At 38.2% G+C, this 26,466-nt stretch overlaps 3 protein-coding genes and 1 long non-coding RNA gene across 10 annotated transcripts; 2 read left to right on the top strand and 2 right to left on the bottom strand.

Annotated features, from left to right (window-relative positions):
* Window positions 1-105: 105 nt before the first annotated feature.
* On the bottom strand, window positions 106-11,329 carry LOC128890328 (serine/threonine-protein kinase ULK3). Of its 2 annotated transcripts, XM_054148716.1 has the most exons (8): window positions 10,947-11,329; window positions 9,675-9,826; window positions 4,805-5,019; window positions 4,047-4,273; window positions 2,058-2,319; window positions 1,539-1,742; window positions 1,266-1,450; window positions 106-410 (listed from the first exon to the last, which is right to left on the bottom strand). In XM_054148716.1, the coding sequence occupies exons 1-8, from the start codon at window positions 11,031-11,033 to the stop codon at window positions 300-302; spliced, it is 1,443 nt and encodes a 480-aa protein (XP_054004691.1). In that variant the 5' UTR covers window positions 11,034-11,329; the 3' UTR covers window positions 106-299. The 2 variants fall into 2 exon arrangements, with proteins under 2 accessions (XP_054004691.1, XP_054004692.1); XM_054148717.1 differs by lacking the exon at window positions 10,947-11,329 and having other exon boundaries at window positions 4,805-5,029; window positions 9,675-9,783.
* Window positions 6,081-9,565, top strand: LOC128890333 (uncharacterized). The gene is made up of 2 exons (XR_008460605.1): window positions 6,081-7,220; window positions 7,318-9,565. It is a non-coding gene; the product is annotated as an uncharacterized LOC128890333 (long non-coding RNA).
* A 939-nt stretch (window positions 11,330-12,268) lies between the features above and the next one.
* Window positions 12,269-18,155, top strand: LOC128890359 (E3 ubiquitin-protein ligase ariadne-1). 5 transcript variants are annotated; one of them, XM_054148789.1, is made up of 9 exons: window positions 12,269-12,540; window positions 13,397-13,687; window positions 14,030-14,301; window positions 14,439-14,612; window positions 14,688-14,753; window positions 14,844-15,059; window positions 15,132-15,689; window positions 15,772-15,998; window positions 16,078-18,155. In XM_054148789.1, the coding sequence occupies exons 3-9, from the start codon at window positions 14,095-14,097 to the stop codon at window positions 16,157-16,159; spliced, it is 1,530 nt and encodes a 509-aa protein (XP_054004764.1). In that variant the 5' UTR covers window positions 12,269-12,540; window positions 13,397-13,687; window positions 14,030-14,094; the 3' UTR covers window positions 16,160-18,155. The 5 variants fall into 5 exon arrangements, with proteins under 5 accessions (XP_054004764.1, XP_054004763.1, XP_054004767.1 ...); XM_054148788.1 differs by having other exon boundaries at window positions 12,269-12,631; XM_054148791.1 differs by having other exon boundaries at window positions 12,282-12,418.
* Window positions 18,156-18,905: 750 nt separating this feature from the next.
* Window positions 18,906-23,964, bottom strand: LOC128890362 (uncharacterized). 2 transcript variants are annotated; one of them, XM_054148799.1, is made up of 4 exons: window positions 23,792-23,964; window positions 21,895-23,582; window positions 19,916-20,380; window positions 18,906-19,822 (listed from the first exon to the last, which is right to left on the bottom strand). In XM_054148799.1, the coding sequence occupies exons 2-4, from the start codon at window positions 22,222-22,224 to the stop codon at window positions 19,703-19,705; spliced, it is 915 nt and encodes a 304-aa protein (XP_054004774.1). In that variant the 5' UTR covers window positions 22,225-23,582; window positions 23,792-23,964; the 3' UTR covers window positions 18,906-19,702. The 2 variants fall into 2 exon arrangements, with proteins under 2 accessions (XP_054004774.1, XP_054004773.1); XM_054148798.1 differs by lacking the exon at window positions 23,792-23,964 and having other exon boundaries at window positions 21,895-23,053; window positions 23,180-23,686.
* Between the last annotated feature and the right edge of the window lie 2,502 nt (window positions 23,965-26,466).

Genomic DNA, 26,466 nt, shown 5'->3' with positions numbered 1-26,466 from the left:
CAATGTCTGATGCCTCCCTAAAAGGGTAATAATATATTATTGTTTACATAACATGTATACCTTTGGAATGTGTAACATCGCAAATAATGTACCACAAAGACAGGATATCGTTTATAAAGTAATACAATTTATATTGAAAAGTGTAATACAAAGTGGTTTATTTCTCCATAAATTAATATGCACATTTTATTTACATACATCAATGCAAAGTAACGCGTATGGTTTCTATTTAATTTACAAAATTTAAATAAACAATTTCAGTGGAAATAATAATCTGCATTGAACGTGATAATGCAAAATTATTGCAGTGCGCATTCGGACAAATCGGAACCACGCTGTACTTCTTCCATATTTTTCGTAGCTTGTAAAAGGCCTTTGGTGCTTTCGGCTTTTTTCATCCAAAGCTGAAACTGTGGATTAAAAAAACATTAACATCTTCTGTTAAATTGTGTGGTAACTCGCAAACCAAAAATGGAGAAGATATGGAACCTCGAAGATCCAGAACTTGGAGTCAAGTTCACCCAATTTATCTACTTTAGGCTGGCGCTTAGGGCAATGTATGATAGCTGCCACTAAATTGCCCTCATTTTCTTAAGTATACGGATTTTTGATATGCACGATGACAAACTAGAACATCCACGAAACGTCTGGCCATTTTCAAGTTTATAGGACAACCACGAATTACCGACTCAAATTTAAGAGATGAAATCGCCACCCTCGTTTTGAAACGGGAACAAAATTTTGATAACGCTACCATAAATAATGAGTTTTATGCAGATATATACGAGAGATGCAGATTATAAGACGAATCAATTATTATTAATTTCGCAAATGGCGGAAGGAAGAGTGGCGGGAGCAGGGGAGTCTGAGAGTAGTGGGAATGATAGAAGCGGTTGCTTTAATAAGACTTTGTTTTTTGTTTATCTGTAAATAAAGTGAAACACACACATAAACATCGTAGGATTATTATATAATACCCCTGATTATATAAAATTTTATATAACTGAAAGTTGCGACAGTAGGTTGCACTTGGATTGCAAGTGAGCCATCAGAATAAACTATGTTTCTTTATTTCGCAATCCCTATTCTATACCTTCGTAAGGCAGGACATAAAAAATAGAATTTTGAGTCGCTTCTGTATAATCCCTTTGTAATACCTCTATCTTGGTTTACTCGTTCTTGAAACTATTCGAACGTTAACATGGAAATTGAAATTTTGAAGTGTACGAGGTAAAATTGGGGTTCATACTTTCGTAGATAATCACCTGTTTATATAACAAGTCTCTCCTTCGACCCGCAGGTTCTTTACCCAACAAAGGCAACAGCAGTCCTAAACAAGATTGAAACTTTTCTAACGCGAGCCCATAATTCCCTTCCGTAAGATATTGTTCGGCAGCTTCTCCTATTTCTAGCGCATCCGCCATATTGGTTGTGGTTTTGCTAAGAGTTCCTATTGATAAATACACGGATATTTGAATCGTAATAAATATACAGTCTTGCATATAACTTAATTGTTGTCTGAGAATTGCGATACAAACGTAGCTCGTGATACACAAACGAAGATGTTTGGTTCAAAGATGGTATTCTGTGGACCGACGAAGAATTTCCTTTGTCCCCTAACCGTAAACATTTATCTTTCTCGTTACTAGCATCTGTACATGATCCTTTCAATACCTCCGCTCTCTTAATGTAACTATTTACGTGTGACCTCAAAATCTCTTTCCGTTTAAAGTCGGTCTCACCTAAGAACGTACCATACACATATTTTTAGTTTATCGATCCATCGTATCGATCTGTTTATGAATACATTATTACACTATTATTATAATAAATATACGATTTACGTTCTATACAATCTATTCGTATCATACGAGAGATATTGTCGCGTTATACGAGGTTCTGCTGTATTAACACTGGGTTCACGGATCATTTTGACCCATTCCTATTTTCACAAAGTTTTACTTGACTTCGCTTATTAAAGCGATACTTCGGTAATAGAAATCTGATAAGAAATCTCGGTAAACCTAGCGTTAAACAGTAAAATCGCAGGTTCTTACTTGTGAGTATCGGAATGAAGTACGTAAGAGCCTCGCAGTAAAGGTGAAACGCTTCTTTAGGATTGTTTTCCGCGTCCATTTTCACAGCCTTCTGCACTAACTCCGCCGCCTTGTCATAATTTTCCTTGGTTGGCGCGTGAGCCAGATCCAGAAAATCGTGGGCAAAAAAATCATTGAACGATATCCTCTCGTCAGGGTCGTGCTTCAACAAGGACGTCAATAAATTCCGGCACTCGCGCGACACGTGCGATCCTCTCGGTAACTGTTGTTCACGATGGCAGGCGTAAGCATCATCGTTCCAGAACAAGTTCAATAAACAATTCAAAAGAAGAACGAATTTTCACGCTGAATGGTGGTGGATGGGAGCGTTTGGAAACAATAGAAACTCCTTTATCGATCCACTTATTGGATATTATTACTTGGGATAAATAAGAAATTGATGTATCTAATTTTACAACATACTTCCATAAATCCGAGAGTATTATTCCGGCTATATGTTGAAATCAAAAAACACAATTTTCGTATGACCTTAACCATTCAATTTTTTGTGATTGTGCGTATCAGAACGTGCGCTTACGATGAGTCATTTGTTATTAAATATATATATTATATATTTTATAAATTTTACTTAGGTCGCTTTTCGTCTCACAATAAGTCATAATCTGCGTGCTCGTGTTTCGCGCAAAACTATCATGACGAAGGTCACTATGTATTATTAAAGTTATCGCGATGTTACTGTATTCGTAAATGTAATCGCGGACATAAACTTTGAGATCTTGACGAAATGACCTTGAGAAAAATTAGTTTGAAGTCATCGACGTTGATTCATCGCGTCCACTGTCACGAACCAATCACATGTAGACTTGACCTTCTCATAATTTTCAAGATATTTAGATGGCACTTCTCGTATGTATACCGTTCGCACACGAGTGGTATCGTATACAGTTATACTTAATTACGTCATATGTTTTCGTGTGCCAATCTATGTGCATTGACATATGTTGCATATGTATGTAAATACAAATTATATGTTAGCTATAATTACAGTCGATTACGCAACTATACTTGGCCACATACTTTCTATGTTTATATATAGAAGATACAGCAAGTGTGTAAATTGCGTACGTTTATACATGTGTACACGTACTTCATCTACACCTAAATATTAATAATTAATAACTAACATTATCATATGCATGCACAAAATGCATAGACAAAAGATCAGGAAAAGTTACCAACTATTCTCAACTTACCCTAATCTCAAACAATAAATGCCCCATTTCTACTAGCATGAATCGCAATTCTACTGATACCATGCACTGTTGATGCAAATTCTTAAAAAACTTTATTTAACTAAATTAAAAATCTCATTTAATTGAATTAAAATTTTAATGAGAAAAATGGCGGTTCTGTTGTCGCAATCGCCCTGTGCTTTACTTCTACGGCGCGCTTTTTCCATTGTGATTCCATTATCACGAGTGACCGTGCATATGGTCGCGATCGAAATTAATCTCCGCCGTTATAGAAGAATGTTTCTATACGGAAAAGGATAATTTACGGAAATATATGTACCGTTGAAGTAATAGAACGTTGGAATAATAGAGCTTTCGGATAACGGAGGTTCTATCGCAGGAGGTTCTCCTGTTTAAAAGGAATAAAGTAACGGTGAAAAATGATGCGAGGTAAGACCATTTGAGCCGTTCATTATGGATGTGGTAGAGGTCCATCTTCTTGCAAAATGGGGTAGTTCGCACAGACTTCGATAAAACATACAGTGGACAAATTGAGACTCAGGACCACTTCCATTTAGGATCTTATATTTCTGCAATAGGGTTTCGAGGTCCTCCTGGTCCGAAGGACCAAAGCAAGGGTTAAGTCTGGGGCCAAAACAAACCCCTAGAGCTCCCTTTGGAAAAACAACCATTTACCATTTTCACAATGAACGGTTCATTTCTGGCGCTATGCAAAGCAGATCCGTATAGTAGTCACCTCTATAGGTCGGCAGTCCTTGATTTTGTCTGCCAGTTCTTGAAAACTGCTGCTACAGTACGGAGCTTTTCCGAAAAGGCATTCGTACATGATCACACCGACGCTCCAAAGGTCGACGCGGGCGTCGTACTTGCGTTTCAATAAAATCTCAGGCGCCATGTAAAGGGGGGATCCCCGAATCGTAAATTTTTGCTCCGAATTCGAGAGGTACTGCGCGAAACCGAAATCTGGAATGAGAGAATTAGTGGCGAACAAGTCGAGAGGCGAGGTTGGCTTGGAAAATGACCTAATTCGAAATCACGAAACCTTCTACCTCCCTGCAGTGATCGATCTAGGAGATCCATCACGAAGAATGGCTGGAAGACTCGAGGTTTCGAGGATTTAAGAATCCTATCTCTGGGAATAACAAAAAATAGTGAATAATCAAGGTCTTGTGGAATTTTGTATTTTCTTGGAGTAGGGGTGCCTATGATGCTTTTCATTTTCATCGCAATCCAACGACCTCGCCTTTTGGAGTCTCTATTCGATAGTTTCCAAACTCAAATTAGAAGGGGGTGTATCTCATTTCAGAGAAATTGCGAGGAATTTGATCTTCGCGGCTCAGAAATTCAAATGGTTAATCGCGGTCTAGATTTTCGGATTTCGTTACATTCTCGTCGGCTACCACTCGACATCGGACCGCAGAGGGTTGAACAAACCAATGTTGTGGGGCAAGGGGAGGTTTCGTAGATTTCGAGCGAGGTCTGTCCTATCCTAACCTCCGACTTTTAGTATCAAATGGGGCTTTCTAATTAGCAGCAAGTTTTGCGGTTTTAAGTCCATGTGGGAGACATTGTTATCACGCATGTATTTTAAAGCGAGCGCGAGCTGTTGCAGGAATCTCCGGCATATTTGTTCGGGTAGCTTGTGCTTCTTCTTGATGAAACTGGATAAATCACCGGCGTCGCAGTATTCCATCACGATGTATATGTGCCTGCGTTAAGCTACACGATAGAGTGTGTAAAATAACCTTTGTATAGATTGCTCGAAACAGTCAGTGGATCACCTACTGGCATAATTTTATCATTAAGTGGGGTATCGATACTCGAACGATCGCAGGATGTTCATAGATTCCTGATACTACCCGTGTAGCATTCGATATACTATGTACGCATGCAGATTCTTTCTCTATGACGTGAAAGTAATGTCCTGTACGTAAAACGTACATGTATTTCATACGCATTACTTGGTTATACATCGCATGGTATAATATGTACATTCACTCTTGTACTTTATTTGCGTATGTTCCACTGTATGGGATGTTTATATCCATTGTTGATTAAGCGTATTATACTATTTCATATTCAGTGTGTATAGAGTGTCGTGCACGTAGCTGTTTTTCTTAATGCACATCAGAAATATATTTTTCAAGTATTTCAGTGTATCGATTCACTCTGCATAGGTATGAATGTATATTACACGTGTAATATATGGTATACCCAGCGTATGTGAATCGTGTACATGAAATGTACATACATGGAAAGTTTTTATGTTCATTAACCCGGTTACATTTGCTTATGCACTTTGTGTCATCTGTATGTAAAACACAATAGTGACACGTACATGATACATGCAATATACATAAATGAATATACATTATATTGCATGTCTAAGTGTTTTATGAATAACACAGAAGTTGTACTCAGCAAAATAAACGAAAAAGTGTTTAAACAACTTTCGACTCGTTATTTACTCAATGCAATTAATATTATTTAAATAAAATGATATTTTTCGTATCTCTGGTACAGAGCAACCTATGAATCTCATGATGAAATTTCATATTGTTAACATCTTCAAAACACCCAATAAATGGACAAATTGATGGGCAATTCGATGCCCTTTTGGTAGCTGAAAAAGATTCCAATGTATTGTTTCAGTTCGAGCTGTACAAATATTTTATTTCCGCTGCAATAAAAAATAAAAAAAAGGTTCCCATCAGCAACATCGCCTCGTTTATTAACCACTTGTTATTATTTTCCAATAGATTGTTCATTTCCAACAATTTTTAGACTTCAGCGTTTGCCAATGGGTTCTCGATAACTTTTCGTAAAAACCTTTACAACTGGGGTAGTACAATTCAGAGAGGATGTCGTAAACGAGCATTGTCAGTTTTCCAAATTTTTCCATAAAAATTCTTTGCCTTTCATTGCGACACATATGTTGACCAGAAGGAAGCGAGGTTAAGCAACGGAACACCGAGTCCTCACCTGTTGTAAATCTACCAGCTTGCTTTCCTCTGTCAAAGAGCGCCATGTGTTTGCAAAAATATCACATTTTCGACCACCCCCTTTCCTAACGTTCACGAATGAGAAATCAATTATGCTTGCAAGATCAATGCTTAAATATGAAAACCTTTCTTTCCATTATCACACGCCTGTGACTGAAATACATATGGTCATTCGTTTCGGTTGTTGACCCCATACCTTCAAGTATTCCTGACAGAGTTACGGTACCATTCGTTTTAAGCAAGCCAAATTAAAACATCTTTATCTTTGTCAGGGTAACGGTAAGAGTTAGCTACTTTTATTCGTATCCTATTTCTTATTTAGGCGAACAAGACATGAAAAAGAATCTATGCTAAACAAATCTTCCTTTGTTTATGAATTCCAAAAAAAAAAAAAAAAAAACATTGATTTGTATATAGGTATATATTTTGCTTGATTTGTGCCACCTTGTAAGAAATTCGTCAAACGACATGTGACACTGAGTATGAGCGAATAAGTACCTGCGATCCTCGATCTGCTATACTAACGCAGTTTTACGTATAGTGGAGTGAACAAAGGAATTGACTTGACTGGTGGGGGAAATGCCAAGAACGAGAACCCCCACTCAGGGTCTTGATTAAGGCATGAGCCGTAGGGGGATACGATCCAGGGCCCCCCCACCAGCTGGAGGGCTCCCAGCAGGGCCGATCTTAGCGTGTTCAAAGCCCCCTCCCCCCCCCTCCTCCTCTACAAATTATTAATTAACGCCCCCTCTTCAAAATATAAATAGACGCCTATGTACGAATAACCAAGTGACGCGCTTATCATATTAATCTCCTTTTGCTTAATTATTAATGTTTATTTTCTCAAAATAGTACTCAAAAAACTCCCTTGACCCCTTCGCAACCACGAGGAACAGTGACGACTACAGGTAAGTATTCGATGCACACACGAGTTACGCACAAAGGCTCCACGAGTCTCATACGCTTTCGCCACTTCCGATCGAATGTGGCATTTTCTTGTCCAAGGTTATCCGAAGGACATCCTGCCATGTGGGTGAATTCCTCTTCCCGTCAGCCAGAAGAACATGATAAAAGAATCGTATATTCCTTCTTAAATATGGCAACGCTGAGCGTTTGCTCTCTACTATTGGCCCAAGGAAAAGTTCAGCAGGGATTCGACGTGGAAATACGTAAACTCAACTGAGGCTACTCAACTGGCGCCAGTTAACGGCGGCGATGACTATACCTGAGAGACGGATCAAGTGGTCCTCGAAGATTCACGGTTGAACCTGAAAGTCTGAGTCTTTAAGCCTACATAAGTAGAAAGCATAAGGTTCGAGCCTAGAGTTTATGACTTGAACCGCGTGAGCTCCCAGAGCTCGGGACTTGAAGCCTATTTCAACCAACTATGTACTATGTATCAAGCCTCTCGGTATTTCCGAGTCGCACCCGATATACCCCGACTGTACCCGAGCCGAGTATGTAGCATCATATGTACTTATCACTCGGGTACAATCGGAACACCTCGGAAACGTCACATAAAGAGACTCTACGCTAGTGTTTTCCAAGCTAGGGGGCGCGACCAGTGATGCCATATCGTAGCCAGCAGTCGGGTGGAATTTCCCCCACTACTGAAGCACACTAATGCACGAGCATGTATATATGAGTTAGGCCAGTTTCGAGCGGAGCTGCCAAATCGCGAGCAGCGATGCCAGACGCAGCGGCGGAAGTTCTCTGGCGCCATATTGGATTTCCCCACCACCGAACATATACTAACACACGAGGCTAATATACGCAAGCTTCGATACTTCAAGTAACTTCAGCGATTCGACAAAGAAGCCAAATGTGGAGCTTTCGTCCTCTTCCAGAAGTTGGGATACTCGAAAGCGAAGAAGAGACCCTCACATTTGCTTCACCTTCTCGAATTTCCGAAGTTATATGAGATTTCAAGCTTACGTACACGGAACTTGTGCGTTGGTATATGTGTGGTGGTGGGGGAAATTCAATATGGCGGTTGAGAACTTCCGATACTCCGCCTGGCATCACTTGCTGGAAGTCGAATGGAATTTTCCCCTCCACTTACGCATACTAATGCACGAGTGAGTATATACAACACACCTATGCACTCATGCATTAGTAATATATAAGTGGAGGGGGAAATTCCATTCGACACTTGGCTGCGATCTGGCAACACTGAACGCGACTCCTAGAGGGGGTGACTTGCAATTCAAGGGGAAACGCGAAAGACGATAATTTAATGTTGAAGAATGTAGATAACTTAAATATTCTTTTCTATATGAACATACTTATTCTTTACATGTTTCATTGAAATTTCTCTACTGATATATTTTAATAGTAATCGTCCATATAATCGTGCTTGTGGATGGGAGATAGTGATTAGTGTACGAGGAGGGAAAGTTCCTGATTCTTCTATCAGCGTATATTGTAATGGGATACTTGTTAATGGGGAGGATGATTCGTGATTAATAAAGTTTGACAACAAACACTTTTTCGTTTATTTTTATGAATACCACTGGTCCATTGATATACGAACACCCTGTATAAATTAGACATGATCTCCTAATCGTTTCGAGCAGTGGATTTTACAAAATTTTTCGATAATGCGTAGCACTCGAATAAAATTATGCCTATCCTTGGACTTGACTGTATTTATAAAAAAGACTGTAATGCCATCAGGATAAAAAGCGAAGAAAAATTATTTACTTAAAATAACAATTTTTCTTGCACTGGGCACAGCAAGTTGTATAGCCAGCCCTGCATAGGGCAGGAGAGGAGGAGAAGTTCAAATCCCCTCCAAGAAGTCATCGCGATTCTTAGAAGGCGCTGCGATCACGATCACGTGACTCGACAGACTAGGACTGGTTTACTCAAAATCGATATCCGATACTACGGGATTAAAATTTCAGAGTATAATGTACAGTGTTATTTAATAGTTATCTCTAAGGTCGACATAAGCAATATGGGAAGGAAAATTATTACTCTCCAGATATCATCGCAGTTGTTAAAAGACGATGTAATCTAGATCACGTGATTTGAAAGGTTAGGTCCCCCCACCTCCCGTAGATTGCACCTTTTCAGTCGGTAAATGGTGCTTTACAATATTCAGAAGTAATTCAAATTAAGTATAATTAAAAATAGTCCGAATGTGGTCGTATTTGGACTCATTTTTATCGGGAAATCCTTGCTAATCTACTAATAATATTTTCACGAAGATACAGTGAAAAATATGAAAATTTACATTTTCATTCGCGAAAGTCGCTCGTTGCAAACAAAAAAAATACTCCTTAGCGTTCCTGATTTAGCAACTACAGTCTTTTTTACGTTTAATTTTTCAATATTCGAAGGGAATGAACCGAACTAACCCTTCGTCCCAGAAGAAATCCTTCATCTCCACTATGTGCTCGTGTTTGAGAATCTTTAAGAGATTAATCTCTGTGACGATATTATCGATAGCTGTCTTGGACAGCGTCGATTTGTCTACGCATTTGATTGCGACTACCTCTCGGCATCCATCCTACGAACAACCAACAATAGCATTACGGCTTAGTCGCCTTGAGATAACTTACTTCTTTCAATGCAACCCTTCTGGCCACCTCTCAAATCACCTACTCGACGAACAGAGCCCAGTCATTAGAATACATTAAAACAAGTAGCACTGGAATCGGTGACACGCCGACGAACCGATACTTTCCGTTGTATACTATGCGAGAAAAAAACTAGCGCAAAGGTTAGTGTATTCACAAAAACTTTGTTCGACGACACAACGTGTAAGTGTTTGTTACGTTCGTGGCATTTGTCTAATGTCACTCACGTCGCTAACAGTGATCGAGATTAACAGGAGATTTAAAAAAAATTATATTCCTAATGACACGATTTTTATTTTCTGTTAAATTAAAAAGTGGTAACATTGTGTACCTATAAGTAGATTCGCTATAGACACAAATCAGTTTATTTATCTTATCGTGTAATCGATTATTAGTAAATAATCTTCTCGACTGAAACGCAGCACCTCGAAGGTGAAATCGATAAAAACTACAATAGTTGTTTTATCTGATGTTTTACGCTGCCATGGTTTTAATTCTATCGCACTTAGCGTGCTTAAAATTTACGGTAATTGAGGCACGCGACGGGTTCATTAATCTTTCATTAAATTCAAATTCGCGTACTTAATTACCATAATAAACGCGTGGTTAAAAGTTGCCAAATTTGCATTGATATCGAAGTCGTGATAAAATTATGAACTCCATAAATCGTTCGATACACGACACATACCGATATCGTGCGACTGCATTGCAGTATTCTATTGTGTATTAGTATTCAAATTTTGTAAAAAAAGAAAACTCGGTTCTGAAATCAACTTTGTATAGAGCTACAAAAGTAAAAAGAGAATTAATCGCTCGCCAAATGCAACGAAGTGGTCGTAAGCTTCGATAATGCAAAATGTAGGTCATAAAGCTGCACGCGCGTTAAGAGCAAAAATAAAAGTTTTGCGTTTACCTATTTCGCGTATATAGTGTATACGTGTCACGATTTACAATTTAGAGGGTGAAATTATGGTTCCCGTGAATCTAGTTACGCCCCTGTCGCGATAACGTTTCGTGCACCGATGCACCCGAACCTCAAAATTTACGTACCTTTTTAAATGCTTTGTAGACAGTCGCATAACTCCCCGAGCCGATCTTTTCCAGCAAAAAGTAATCACTCACGCTTGGCAAACTCATTTTGCCTGATAACTATGTAATTCACGTCGACATTTACTCCGATTATAACAACACTGAAGGGGTTAACTTGATTTGACAGAGCGTCGTGAGCTTCTCTACTTATCGTTTGTACATGTAATGGCGTGGTAACTTGAAATCCGTCCAGCAAACGTGTTATTCTCAAGTTTCGATCTGTTATCTATAGGTGGGCAAACTTATTTTACTTGATAACTGTATAATTCACACTGGCATTTACCCTAGTTATTACAACACTGCAGGGGTTAACCTAACTTGACAGAACGCCATGAGGTTCTCCACTTGTCGATTCGTCCATGGCGCGGTAATTTGAAACGTGTTATTCCTAAGTTTCAATGTATTGTGTATAGCGACTAACATGCTACATATACGTGCACACATACGCATGGACCACGTTTATTTATGTATGAATCTAATCGTACAAGGAAAGATGATACTCAACAAGAACATTTTATTAGTATAGTTTGTATAGTTGAATGATCTTAAATCAAATGTATAGATGCACTTGTACAATATGTACGTTACTCAAATCTGAACTAATTCTCTGTCAAACATACTCAATATTACGAGCAGCCTATTAATTCCCTCCTCACGGAAACAGTACATAGAAATGAATGTCATTAATATACAGAGTGTCCTAAAAGTCGGGAAGGGGCCGGAAATGGGGGGTAGCTGAGACGATTCTGAACAACAATTTCCTTTGCAAAAATGTCAGATGGGGCTTCGTTAAGGAGATATTAAGAGAAAACCCCGACCTATCAGAGCGCGCGTAGACCGTTGGAGCGGCCACGGTAGCGAAGGCTACGCGCTAGGCGGCAGCGTCAATGTCCTTCGATGCACGTCGAGTCACTTGTTCGCGTACAAGCGCGGCCGCCAGCGCGTAGCCTTCGCTACCGCGACCGCTCCAACGGTCTACGCGCGCTCTAATTGGTCGGGGTTTTCGCTTAATATCTCCTTAACGAAGCCCCATCCGACATTTTTGCAAATGAAGTTGTTGTTCAGAATCGTCTCAGCTACCCCCCATTTCCGGCTCCTTCCTGACTTTTGGGACACCCTGTATACTAACGTAGAAAATCATTTACTGATTGTGAGATGTGAACTGTTTCTAAATAGGTCGGTAGTTAAATTGTTAAATGGCATTTAAATAAATATATGAAAATTGTGCCCTCTGTAGGGACGCCCATGTGCGTCAGCTGTGCGCCACGTTCGGGGCATACTTCAAGTAGTTGACTCAGTCAGTAAAACGGCACACTTGGTGACGAGACATTTTGTTGTCGCCGTCACTAATAGATTCTCAATTTCTCGGATAGTATCGCGCGAAATTTTGTGTCTATTTCCATTCATCGACCAGCTAGCCTCGACTTTGAACAGTGAGCGCAATAAAGGATAGCGAATTTAAGTCAATCGTCGAAGAAAAAGTCATGGCATACACTGCTATGGACGTGACCGCAGAGATTGAGCTATAAGCTCGTCCGTTCTTTCATGGCGAATGGTGCATTCTGGTTTAATTTATGGTTTTAACCGATTAGCCTACTAATTTGGTGACTTGCTGGGTGCAATGGCTGAAAAGATTGTTGTGCATGGTAATACATCTCGTAAATCTGTGATGTGTATTAACGTCGACCAATTTTCGAGACATCGCGTAAAGTGTGTTCGGTGTTCCTGTATTCGTTAAAAATCATCGATTCGGTTGGGTGTCGTGTCGTTTAACCTTTTTAAATTAACGAAATCGGAGAGAATATCAAAATAAGATTTTCTTTAGCTAATCTTTACGCATCTTCACAGTTTTACGGAAATCTCCCTGGTTTGATAGTTACACAGTAATATCTCATGTACACAATGATTCGATATGGAGTACAGCTTACTTTTTACCCCCTTTTCATAAATTACATATCTATATGATGTTCTTTTTAAGTTTCCTATCTTAGTCTTAATTATTTGCATAAATCTCTCAGCATTATTAGTTACTCCAAACAATTAGTACATTTGTCACAGAAACTACAGTAATTTAATAAGATACATTTTTTCACTTAACGTAAAGTGTAGATTTAATAACGATCGAGTTGCAGTTAGAGAAATATTAGTATCGTAAGGATTCACTTTTTTACAGCAAAATTGTTTTCGATTATTCTAACGTTTATTTTCATTCGGTAACTACAACTGGGAGTAGCTACGTCGTACTATATCATGTATATTTACCAAATTCCAAAGCAAACTAGTAATAATAAAAACCATAGAACAACATAAAATATCAATTCGATAAACACAAGACGCCATTGGATAAAATATACCTAAGAGGCTTGGTTAACACCACGGTAACTCATTCATCGTTTGCTCCGTGATTCTAGCGTTTAGTGTAACAGCTACCGGAGTTCAACTCGGATGTTTTGGCAGCTGATTTAATTCTTACTGACCATTATCCGTAGAAATATTTTGAAAATTTTTGGACTGTCCATGCTAATGGAAGGATCGCGTGGTGTTGTGACAGTAAATTTTTTGTGGTAGTTCGATACTAAGTAAGGGACAACGCACGATAAAGCTTCTTGCTTTATTCGGGGAAGTAGCGAACGATGACGTCATGTGCTGAAACATAAGCTGTTTTCACCTTGTTCCGCTACAACAGTATTTCGCGGGTACAGGTGCGATATATTTTCTTTGTGGTATTCAGTTTAGTCGAAAATCTATCGAGCGAAGTAGCAAGACAAATAATAACGCTAACGCGAGCATAATTGTTCGCGTTGGTCTTATTATCCGTCTCGTAATTCTTTGTTATTCTACGAAGCACACTTTGAGATAAAAATGTTCTAATGTACTGTTTTCGTTTAACCGTGACGCGTACTTGTTAGTGATTTTATTATTCTCGATGTGTTTACCGTGTAGTCGAATAAACATAATAAAGCATAGAGAGAAGAGATGCGGTTACGAAGATCGAGCATCGTTCGTTGCTATCGTATCTCTTGATAGCGACGTTTTATGTGCAGGTGCAAACAATATAAAATAAAAAAAATTTATTGGCGTTTTGATCGCTTAATAAATTAACAACACAATGGATTCTGAAGAGGAAACATACGATGATGTTGATTCTGGCAATGAATCCAGTGGGGATGATGTGGATTTTGCTATGGAAATAGAAGCTGAAAATCCAAGGGAACGGACAACAGATGTTGATGATTATCCTTTTGAAGTTTTGTCAACAGAAGAGATAGTGCAACATATGATTGATTCCATAAAAGAAGTGAATACAGTTGTAGAAGTACGTTAAAAAAATACTTTAAAAAGTATATTTGTTTTTTAAATTTTGATAATTGTAATAATATTGAATAATATGGCAAAAAATAAATTCTGAGTTACACCTGAATCTAATTATAGTACTTGATGATTTAACTATAGATACCAGCAACAACCACACGTATTTTATTGAATCATTTTAAATGGGATAAAGAAAAATTAATGGAACGTTTCTATGATGGGGATCAAGAAAAATTGTTTGCAGAAGCAAGAGTTATTAATCCATTTAGGAAGGGTCCATTAATAAATAGAAATCAATCTTCTCAAAGCTCTTTGGTAAGTGAACTCATATTTGTTCATTTTCTATATACAAAAAACAATGAGTATAATATTGATATTTATAATTTCTAGTCTAGAAGAACATCAACAAATGGTACAGAGGAGTGTGGAATTTGTTTTATGGTTCAACCAACAGCGGTATGTGCTCATAGATTTATATTAAATACAATGTAATATATATTAAAAATATTGTCTTGTTATAATGTAATATTTTTATAAAAAAATTAGTTGATGACTGGACTTGAATGTGGACATCGCTTTTGTACTGGTTGTTGGGGAGAGTACCTCACTACCAAGATTATGGAAGAAGGGGTGGGTCAAACAATTGCATGTGCAGCACATGCTTGTGACATTTTAGTAGATGATGCGAGCGTTATGCGTCTTGTAAAAGACTCTAAAGTTAAACTGAAGTATCAACATTTAATAACAAATAGTTTTGTCGAAGTGAGTATTATCTCGTGAATTTTCATTAAAAAAATTATTATTAAAATATACTAATTATTATTTTGTTTTCAGTGTAATAGGTTACTAAGGTGGTGTCCATCTCCAGATTGTAACAATGCTATAAAAGTACAGTATATCGAAGCAAGACCTGTGACTTGCAAGTGCGGCCACACATTCTGTTTCCATTGCGGTGAAAATTGGCACGATCCCGTGAAATGTCATTTACTCCGTAAATGGCTAAAGAAATGCGACGATGATTCGGAAACATCAAATTGGATTGCTGCAAACACAAAAGAATGTCCCAAATGTAATGTCACCATCGAAAAGGATGGTGGATGTAATCATATGGTCTGTAAAAATCAGAATTGCAAAACTGATTTTTGTTGGGTATGCCTTGGACCATGGGAACCGCACGGATCTAGTTGGTATAATTGTAATCGTTACGACGAAGAAGAGGCTAAAGCTGCCAGAGACGCTCAAGAAAAATCAAGATCCGCGTTACAAAGATACTTATTTTATTGCAATAGATATATGAATCATATGCAGTCATTGAAATTTGAAAGTAAACTTTATGCAAGTGTAAAAGAAAAAATGGAAGAAATGCAACAACATAACATGTCATGGATCGAGGTAAGATTAATTGAAATCAAACGAAATGTGTATTTTACAAATGCGTTATTCGCGTTAAATTAAATCATAATGTCATTTTCAGGTACAATTCTTAAAAAAAGCAGTGGATATTTTGTGTTCTTGTAGACAGACTCTTATGTATACTTACGTTTTTGCTTATTACGTGCGAAAGAACAACCAGTCTGTGATTTTCGAAGATAACCAAAAAGATCTAGAGGGCACAACAGAACGTCTCTCGGAATATCTCGAAAGAGATATCACAAGTGAAAACCTTGCTGATATTAAACAAAAGGTTCAAGATAAATACAGGTAAGTTGTTGGGTATATTTACGAGAGGAGTCGTATTTTACCCGGCATTGTATTAAAAATATTTTTCTTACTTTTACAGATATTGCGATAGTCGGAGAAAAGTGCTTTTGGAACATGTACATGAAGGTTATGAAAAGGACTGGTGGGAGTATGTGGAATAGAGAGCTATACCAGCTTTATTTTTTAGGGGTGTGAGACAAGTTTTCCTTCTTGTCACTTTTGCCCCAGCTGTGATAAATCAAGAAAGATGACAAGAGACAAAAATAGAGCATGTCACCAAGTGATTTACGTGTTAGATATACTTTAAACACAATATGATCTGTGGCAACACATATATCGTTATGAATTTTGAATTAATTAAAATTGAATCCTATTACCATCGGGTTAAATGTAAAATACTTTTGTATTGATTACTGATGCTAATTTGCGCTTACTGTGTGCTATTCATCGTTGCATATTTCGATCCTTCATAATATGCCTTGCAATACGATATTTTCGAATCTCAAATGAACTTTCATGTGCAGACACATCAGACGATCACGAAAGTACGAACAAAATCGAACAGTGTGTCGCAATACTGAACAAAAGGTTATATCAAATTTGCTTAATATATTTTAATGCCATAGTGTAATAATACAGTGCACCTTTTCATAATAATATAAGATTCTCTAGAAAGGTATTTAATTGAACATTAAAGAAAAAAAACTTTTCAAGAGTTCTTTAAATAGTACGTGGAAAGGTTAATATAGAACTAGAATACTTTAATCTGTCTCTTATTATCAGTCCTGTTCATTCGATTTATGAAGGGATAATTGAACATGACAGACTATCGGTGCAAATAAGATTCATAAAATATCTTAACATTTTGCTCTATTTTGGACAGCAATACGTCCAGGCTATCATTGCCAATCTTTATAAAAATTGAATTAAAGTGATCATGTCGTCAGTATCGTGTGCGATTTGTCTATCGAGTTATACTTCTTTACCGTTTACTTTATTGTTATTATTATTATTCTTCTTTTGTACATGATAATATCAAAAGGCGCTATACTTGCAATCAGTGATTCATGTACATATAGGCACAACAAAGTCAAAATTGATGTAGAATTATGAAAAGAAAAATACTCAAAATGCCGATGAAGCACAGAGACTCCTTGGTAGGAATTCAGATTTTTTATCCTCGATACAAATTTCGGGATCATGTCCACTGTTTACGTTTATTCGGTGTAAGTGGCTTGACCACTCGCTTGATTGACGGCTGTGTAAATAAGAAAGATCGATTCCTGGAATAAAAATGTCTCGCATAGTCGTTACAAATCCCCAATCACACCCGATTTTACGACGTTTATCGAGGAGTTTCTGTAGATCTCTAAATCGTTGGCTCGGGACAAATTATCAGAATCGAACTCGCATAATATAAAGGGGTCCAATATTTCTAGGAGTTTGTAGCATACACTATTTTACTTTTAGTATATTGTTTAACGAAAGATTCAATTTATTAGCATTATGTATTTATACGACAATTTTTACATATTCATTATATGTGATCATACATCATATCATGACTTTATTTGTTCGAAATTTAAAAGAAAAAAAATTAGCATTACACATTTCATTCATGACAGTACTGTCACTTGCGTTAAATTGTGTTTATTAAATGTGATATTCTCATAATGCTGACGATGTGTTTCATATATCATTAGCCAATTAATTCGAGGTTAATGACCATGATACAATGATCACTTATTGTTGTATAAGTGGGGAACGAAATAAGTGTTCCGTTTGTACAGTTATATAGTTATATATTCACACATAAATGCATAATACATACTTATATATAGTTGTAATATCAATATTAGCAAACTTAAAGTAGAAACATTTGAAGGTTTATTAAAAAAAAAAGTTGTTGATTCTTACTATTATCCACGTTAGGGAATAAAAAAGTAAAATGCAGTTGTTTTCTGTACAGTCACAAAATTCGAGTAGAAGTAAGAAGACTGTTAGATATATTCACATGAAATTATTCTCTAGTTTCGTGGTTTTGTATTGTATATTCATGTAATGCATAAAATTATAAATAATAATCAGGGAATCACCTTTTTTTATATTCAACAAATGTAAAAAATATTCAGAAAAGCTTAAAAAACTTACATGTAATCCGTGTAATAATTATTTGCCTTTAAAATCGTGTACGTTTATTAACAAAATAAACAGTACTAGAATCTTTCAATAACACCAAGAAATTGACATTTAAAAAAATGACAGTAGTACTCGAGAAGGCGTTCTTAGATCGAACGTTTTTTGTATCCAATGATTTTCAATTATCGGCAATATGTACACAAAAGCTACGTAAAAGGATGTATTTAATTATTCAATCAAAAGATCAGTGCTGCACGCTGGTACTTTATTAATATTATTTCGTTTGTTCAAAGACTAAAATAATGCAAGTCATGTAGTAGTACTCTCACTAATAATCGTGTAGTTTAGACATTTTTTGGTTTTTCAATACTTGCATTCTAGCATCGATAAATCAATATATTTTGAGTAGTACGTAGACTGTATTTATGTTTAAATAAGTATACTACTTTAAATAAAACTATATCAACATCTGCAAAATATATTTTTAATAATTCTAGTACTAAAATATTATATATCTTTTAAGAAGATACCTTTTCGAGATTCATTTGTTCGGTAGCAATAAAATTCTGCTTCCTAAATTATTTTTCCTTTTTACGTTCTTTAGGGGTTATGTTACGTATAACCTAGTGCGATTAAGAATACTTGTTTACGAAAATGTCAATGACCTTTGTTCTCCATTCATTTATTATCATTCCCTACTATTTTCAAATATATTAGAGTGATATTTTTTATTGTATCCAAAAACAATGGGGTTGATCCAACAATTTTTTTTTGTTACAGGTACATAAAATAATTGATACCACTAAGAAAATTGATATTTTGTAGAAACGTTTATTATCTCCGAATACTTATATAAATTTTTTGCAATGTTATTAGAAGCTACCGCATATAATATTCAATGTTGTTTAAAGATGTTTACCATATATTTAACGAGCACTGTCACATGGATCGCTTTTTATAAATTCTAAGCGTCCACGATGGTCTTCGAACGACAAGGAAATTTATTATTTAATATATTTTCTACCTAAAATAAATTATAAATAAATATACTTAGATTGCTTCTACCTAAATTCAATATAATTTTGAGATTCTTGTTCGACATAAATATCTGAAACGTCAAATTTTGAGTATCGTATGAAAATTATTTTGATAAAATATCTAGATTAACGTTAAATAAGATTTTCTTTTACTAATTCAACTAGTCCAACGAGCTGCGATTATTACACAATACGAATATAATAGGGAACTTTCATCGTTATCCTTCGCTCGTTTAAATATTTCTTGCAATTATCATAAAAAAAAAAGTACGATGTTTGTAATTCGTGTGATATTAGTACGATGATTGTACATACTGCATGGCCGACGCTGAATTTACACATCGCGCATTCATTAGGAATGCATACGAAAGATTAACTTTCGAATCACACGATTCCATTTTCGATGTTAATGGAAAAGCGTCGTACAAACTCTTGGAAATTGTTTTTAAACGCATTTTGGTAGAATATAAGTACGCTAAAAGGTCTCGCGTAAAACGTACCCTGTGCGACTTGATCTGTGAGTGTGTATCAGGAGGTTACAGTTAAAATTGTTGCAACCAAGCCAAGTGTGGCACCAGTCATCAGAAGACTCCTCCAGATCGCTCCGCTAATCTCTTCTGCCACGGGATATTCTATACACAGCTGATCCTGAACAAGCATAAAGTTATTTTGGAATAAGTAGAACAAGAAAGTACATTTATTAATACTATCTATCGATTGGTTGATCGACTGGTCACGTACCCATCCTCCGTATCCTTTGATAAAATGCGCAACTTTTTCGCCAATAAATCTGGAGACGTACAGCGGTAATTTCTTCTTCAGAGCGTGCATTCGTCTGTCCCGTGCCCAGAGAGCGAGTCTGCCCATAAATGCGTACAAACAAACGATTCTTGCCCATGTAACTCCACCGTGTAAAAAGAGCTCATCCGCGACTCCCATGAACGCTTCGTACGCCGTGTCCGGTACGACGTTCAAACGGTTCACCATACTCGCAAATAGGATACTGTGTTTGTTTAGCATCTGATACACATTGTGTCTCATACTCCTAGAGACCGGGTCACGCGATATAAGATAAATATCTTCTTTCAACAGATATCGTATCACATCGTTCGCCAAACATTCCGCCGTGAATTCAATGGAGTCCTCGCAAAGGCTGTAGCGCTGAGAGGATGAAACTAATTGCGGGAAGAGATGTTGCAGACGAATCTAAAAGAGACGATCCTTTTTGTAACATTGAATAACATTTGCTCGCTGATAAATAAAAATAATATGTATTCGTAATTATCTTCCTGGTACGAACGGTACGATTCGTTTGAGATTTTTAATTCTAAAAGTTAATAATTCAAAGAGGACAGGTATCGAAAATGAAAATATTTATTCGAATAAATACGCTAAATCCTAAGGCTACGATTATGCGTTATTCTTGTAACAATGATGTATGATAAATGAAAATCTTATGAAATAAATCTGTAAGAGAAAGCGCGATGGTAATTGAACGATTAACGGTACTTCGTTCTCGTTGCATCAAAGATCAAATACGACGAATGATTTCTTAGAAACGATTGTTATCGAAACTTATTATAAATCCTCGAGTCAACGCGACCAAGAAAAAGATTATCATGGCAAAAGAACAACAAATGTTTTGTACCTGTTGTTTCGATTCTTCCTACAATAATAAAAGCTAGTAATGAATTGAGAAAGGTATATATTACATTAAATGCAACATGGAATGCGATGCATAGTATTGCAACCAAGCAATGGTAGCGAATATGTTAACCCATTCAAACCTTGTGTACGTTACATTAATTGTATTATGATTTATTTTAACCTATTATCAATGTAAAGTTTAACTGTTAGAATTTCAGATGATTAAAATGTATTATTGCACTATTGTATAGGTTAGGGTTTTCCAATATCAACACTTTGAGTATTGGTTGCTTAAGTAATAATTTTATGAGTAACCAATGATAGGATATAAAGAACTAAGGAACAATGGATTAAAAGGACCTATTCAAATTGATATTAATGTGTATTACACTGATTTGTAGCATTTTTGTTAACTTCAGCTTGATAGTGTAGAGTTAAAAGCACTATTACAACGCTTTATAAGGTAAACCCTACAGACTCTTTCATAAAAGTAATGTTATCGGTCATTGGACATAATCTACTTAAACTAATCATGGTTTACTAAAGTTTAGAGTAATGGAATATTCTTGTTTATACATGGAAAACAAAGACTTGGATTGTAACCTGGTAAAGTACTTTACGATTCTCTCTCCACAAGAAATGTACATGTTTCGGCTTGTCTCATCTTTGTGAAACATGTGTATACATAAGACCTTTAGAATGAAATTATCCTACTTAACACATGTTAATAAATGATAAACCTGATTATAATATACATTTGTCAAATAAGAATAAATGGAAGGAGAAAAATAATACAAAACCATTTCTAACTTGGGATTTATTTAGGAGCTAAGAGGAGGTAACAATTAATAATTTAATGTTTGCTTTGTGGTTTTAAGGCAAAATGGACAGTATTGATCTTCCCTTTGAAAAGCGGCTTTCTCACGTGAGCGGGACGAAGAGAGGGGAACGTAACGCGTGCAAGAGAGAAACCATGGAGAAGTGCCAAGGTTGGAGAGAGAGGAAAGTAGAGCTCATTGACAGCCAGCGGAGATTAAAGCACGTAAGACCGGCAATCGGCGCGGTATAGTTACCTGGCAAACTTCGATGAAAGACATAGCGGTATTGGCGGTGCCGATAGCATATCGGCACAGACCGCCGTTATCGTCTCCAATCACGGTTCCAACGGCTACGGCGCTGTTGTTACAATCGTCGTCGGCGATCACAGTTTCACCGCTTCCGTCGTCGCAGTCGTCGTGGTCGTTGCAGGCTCGCTCGCTCGGCGAATTCCTGTTACCGGGGGGATCGCATTCCAGGATGCCGCCCACTCTGGAATGTGGTTCCCCCCGCACTGACGCACCCTGCCCCTCTCCGACCGCGTCGAGGATCTCATTGTTCGGTGGTGCACCGTCGTCGCCGGCCATCCTCGTGTACAACCGCCCGCACTGATCTCTTCCAGGCACCGGCTGTCTGGCCACCGACTCTCGTCGACGAGATGCTCGCACACCTACGGAGGAATCCTCGTGGCCGTGTTAACGTACCCTTTAGAACATCGCCAGTGCGTTCGAGTGCCTTGGTGAAAATCGCCCGAAGCGCCGGGTTAACGAGGGCACACCGCGCACACCGAAAATCTTTGGCTCGCCTGCCCCGGACGACGTAACGCTCTCTACTTTCCCGCGGCCATTTCCGAACCACCGACCGCCAACCCGCACCCCACTTCTCTGGTTGCCGCGTATCCCCGCCATTCCTTTGACGTTTCCCACCGTTCCACACTGTTCAGTTCTCCTTCGTCGGTACACTGCTCTGTACAGGCCGACACACGCTCCTCGCCTGGACCACACAACCTTACGAACTTCTATGGATCATTCACGTTTTCTCCCCACCATTGACTGCCGGCGTATTCCGGCACGCGGTCCACACTATCTCGCTCCCGCGCAACACAAACGTATCGGCTGCACCTAGCAATGGGACTAACGTGATACGTAACAATGGTACCAAGCAATTGGATACCAAAGTGGTAACCAAAATGGCGATTAAGTTGCCGTCAGATTCGCTGTTACCTATAGCTCACGAGCTCACATCAAGTCTACCGCGCGACAAAGAGTGTCGAGAGCGAGTGATAATTTGGATGCTTTGCTTTTTTCTAATATGCTGCTTTTTTATATCTGCATATAAAGTTCCTGAAGTGGATCTAGTCTGCGTTAGTAGCCATCTCATCAATACTCGTGCGGGAGCATTTTGAAGTTTGATCATCTAAAAGTAGAAGAACTGTTAAAAAAAGCTATCTACCGCTAATTATCCATGATAAGTGTTAAAGCTCGTAGTGAGAAATCATCGAAACGGTGTTAGTCCCATCGCTAGCTATACCTACGGTTTTACCTGTGTGCGACGTGCCTGAACTATCTCCTTTCCACCTCCTTCTTCTTCGTTTGCGCCCTCTCTTCTCCTTTCTCTCTTTACTCTCCTTCTCTGCGAGGCGCCATCGATAACCTTCCCCCTTCACCCCGGAGGGCGCTCTCGCGCACGTGCACCGACAGCCACAAACGCGAACACTTACTTGTGTGCGCTCTGAGAACCGAACGAACGGAATTTTCGATGGAACGCGGAGTTCGCCTGGTATCGGGCACCGTTTCCCAGGCTATGTTCTCGCCGTTACATTATTTACGTGGAACGTTCGTTAAATGCTGACTGCGTGATTCGAGATGGAAAGTATCGTGATCTCGATCTGGGCTACCTCCGCAGAAATTCCGTTCGTCAACGAATTCGCGAGTCCTCTTTGCATCTGTAATGATCAGAGTGGTTAATATATTGAGAATTTTGATGACTGAAAAAGTTAAAATCATGTATTCCTAAACAGCACAGCGTGCTTTCATTGTGATCATATCTTTAACACTGCCGGTTGTCCAGTTTTCTCTTGGAGAAGTCTTTGTTAGTATATTAATTAATGTATTCGCGTGAAGTATACAAAGGATATCGTGACGATAACGTTACCTTCATCTACAAGTTATTTTTAATCCCGTAACGAAAGCGGTTGATCGATTGCAAGAAATTGCGACACTTATGGCGATCAGCGTGCTCGGTGAAAGCCACGTCACGGTTGCTGACCCAAAGGTGACGTAGGACCGTCGGGGATGACGATAGTATTCCAGTCATTGGTAGTTTACCATTTCATTGATGCCGTGCTCCCTATCATTACGACTTCCTGCTATACAAGTCGCATGGTCCACAATTTCTTATCGCGTTACAGAGCAATGTAGTGAAACGAAGAACTGAATCACTAGTGATTATTTATATCATTGCTCAAGACAATACTTTTTCAACGAAATCTGAAAAGCACAACTACAAAGTTGTTTTTAGAAGGTCATTGTATACACACGAAGAAACGCAAAATAGATGGAAACATTTTCTAAAATTATACATATATTCAACGACAAAAACAATATTTTAAATTCTTAAAGAAACGATTATTCAAAAGAAAATTTAGAGAGAGAACGTCCAGTCGCGCAGCGACGGTTGATTGCGCGCAACGATATAATTAATTACGAGTCCAGCTCTGACGCTACGGCAGTGATAGTGCCATGGAAAAAGTCGGGCAAAAAGGTATTGAAAGACGGCACAGCAGTGTCCGCGGTTTGGTTCACACATAACAAATGCGATTTCCATCCCCGACGCTGCAAAACGCAGTGGTACCATGGTATATTTCCAAGAAGGAATTATTATGTTGAAACTGGTCGGCGTGGATGGTGGATGCCGGCTGACTCTGATCGTCGGCGCGCGACCGTGTCCGCTCCTTTCTGCCTGTGCAACCTTCAAAGGCCACAGAATGCGTCGATGAATGAAGTAGGAAAGTTGCAGAGTGCCCGCCGACCGGATGTGTATACTAGGTGGCTAAGAAAACGAGAGGTTTCGACGTTAGTCGGTGACGAACTAGTTTTGAGCCCCCTCTCGCCAACGGAATGCTGCTAGACGTTGCGTCGGCAATTATCAATCCTTCTGTCTTCATTCAGACGACTTAGACGCATCCCAGTTGATCCTATGAAATACTTTCACTTCTGTTTGTTTACTCTAGCAAATCGCAGAATGCAACTTTTCTTTATATCTTGAATTTCTTTTGATAATACCCTGCAAGAACATGGAATGTAGGTTACGTTGCAGTGGCCAATATTTGGTACTTTATTCCAACTCAAGAAATGGGCCGTTCAGGCCGAGGAAAATAGTTCTGGAATTGTTTGGGACTCTTTGCTATATAGTATCGAATATCTTTGTATCGAATATTGTTAGGTTAGGAATTCGACAATCTTTTCCGAAATGTTTCCCGTAGCTGCGAGTCGATAGAATAGTGTCAACAGTTTCTGGGAAAATAGAATTCGCAGGTGCACGCTACTCGAGGCGGTTTACCTTTCTATACCAAACACGGATAACCGTACACGTAAGGCATTAAAGCCTAGCAGCCGGACATGGATAAATTGGCAATATGACTCACGTGTAAATGACATCTAATTGGGTCATTATCTCACAGTGGCTTCTTAAAGTGGCGAGAGACGCAATAAGAAGCTTCGTTGATCGCGAACATTTAGCGCGACGAATTCCTTGATGTGAAGCGTTAAGAAAAATTCAATCAACGCCAAGTCTATCGCATTCCTGCATTCCAAGCTGAATGCTGTTTATCGGATCTTCCAGCTTTATATACCCACGCACAATTGACCAACTTGTGTTTCTTTCGTTACCATTTCGCACTATGGAGTCGCGCGTATCGTTCTTCTCCCTCGATAACCGATCACTACTCGAATTACCTTAGATTGGTAACAATTATCTTTACTTTGTTTCGGCTAGCTGACCTGTCAAGTTCCCCTACGATATGACAACTGTTTTCATCGATATTACATAAAGAAAAAATAGCGAAGTGTCATGGAAAATCATAGAGATCAATTGTAAGTATGCAAAAATCTCTGGAATTACTTTCTAGTAAAAAATAATATCAAGATTCATTGTACATTACATCAGACCCGAAGAGGTTAGAGTAGCGATTTGCTTTGGCTGGAGTTCGTAACCTTGTTCGTCCTTTTCGTCGATGTTTGATCATCTGATACTTTAGCCAAGTAAAAAAACGATAAAAACTGTATTCCGTCTCATTAGTGCGTCAAGCAAAACTGACAAACGTATCAACTGTCACGACATGTGACGAGACGGATCTTGTTTTGTCGTGTTAGACCGATTGAAAATATTGCTTCGTATTGTTTTCTCTTGACGAAGTGGACCGTGGGAATACAAGAGAGTGAGCGGCACATAGTATTTCAGGGGAACTTGTGGTAACCGGCTCTCGGTAGCTTTTCTTACCGTCATTCATGATACTATGGTACGGCAATAGGATGATTGCTTGACGGCCAGTGCCTAAAGTGGATAAAGTCTTCTATAGTAATTTAACTCGAGCCTGGGCACAGGGGTGCAGAGGCCTTTCGGTAATCTCTCTTTTTCTTTTTTAACTTGCCAATATAAATCATAACGTAGAATTGTTTTTCCGCTTGGTCGTACTTACTGCTCGCAATTACTTAAAAGTTCCACGCTCGGGAAAATTAAATCAACGTTGCAATCGTTTCGCGTACAACGATTCGCTAATTGGATATTCCACCGTAATTTCATGCGTATCCTTTTGGCGGGCTTGATGC

The sequence above is a fragment of the Hylaeus anthracinus genome, unplaced genomic scaffold, assembly GCF_026225885.1.
Source record: "Hylaeus anthracinus isolate JK02 unplaced genomic scaffold, UHH_iyHylAnth1.0_haploid 12000, whole genome shotgun sequence".
In the NCBI taxonomy this organism is placed as follows: Eukaryota; Metazoa; Arthropoda; class Insecta; order Hymenoptera; family Colletidae; genus Hylaeus; species Hylaeus anthracinus.
The sequence above is the reverse complement of the archived record's forward strand: the minus strand, read 5'-3'. Positions and strand labels throughout refer to the sequence as shown.

Excerpts from the sequence above, each read along its gene's own strand:
- LOC128890328 (XM_054148716.1), bottom strand. The coding sequence starts at position 11,033 with ATGAGTTTGCCAAGCGTGAGTGATTACTTTTTGCTGGAAAAGATCGGC. Across the intron at positions 2,320-4,046 it reads AGGACTGCCGACCTATAGAG|TTACCGAGAGGATCGCACGT; the intron begins GTGACTACTATA and ends CGTGAACAACAG. Across the intron at positions 1,743-2,057 it reads CTTCATTCCGATACTCACAA|GTGAGACCGACTTTAAACGG; the intron begins GTAAGAACCTGC and ends GTACGTTCTTAG.
- LOC128890362 (XM_054148799.1), bottom strand. The coding sequence starts at position 22,224 with ATGGCCGGCGACGACGGTGCACCACCGAACAATGAGATCCTCGACGCG. Across the intron at positions 20,381-21,894 it reads CTTTCATCGAAGTTTGCCAG|ATTCGTCTGCAACATCTCTT; the intron begins GTAACTATACCG and ends CGTCTCTTTTAG. Across the intron at positions 19,823-19,915 it reads TCAAAGGATACGGAGGATGG|GATCAGCTGTGTATAGAATA; the intron begins GTACGTGACCAG and ends ATGCTTGTTCAG.
- LOC128890359 (XM_054148789.1), top strand. The coding sequence starts at position 14,095 with ATGGATTCTGAAGAGGAAACATACGATGATGTTGATTCTGGCAATGAA. Across the intron at positions 14,754-14,843 it reads TTATGGTTCAACCAACAGCG|TTGATGACTGGACTTGAATG; the intron begins GTATGTGCTCAT and ends TAAAAAAATTAG. Across the intron at positions 15,690-15,771 it reads ATAACATGTCATGGATCGAG|GTACAATTCTTAAAAAAAGC; the intron begins GTAAGATTAATT and ends TGTCATTTTCAG.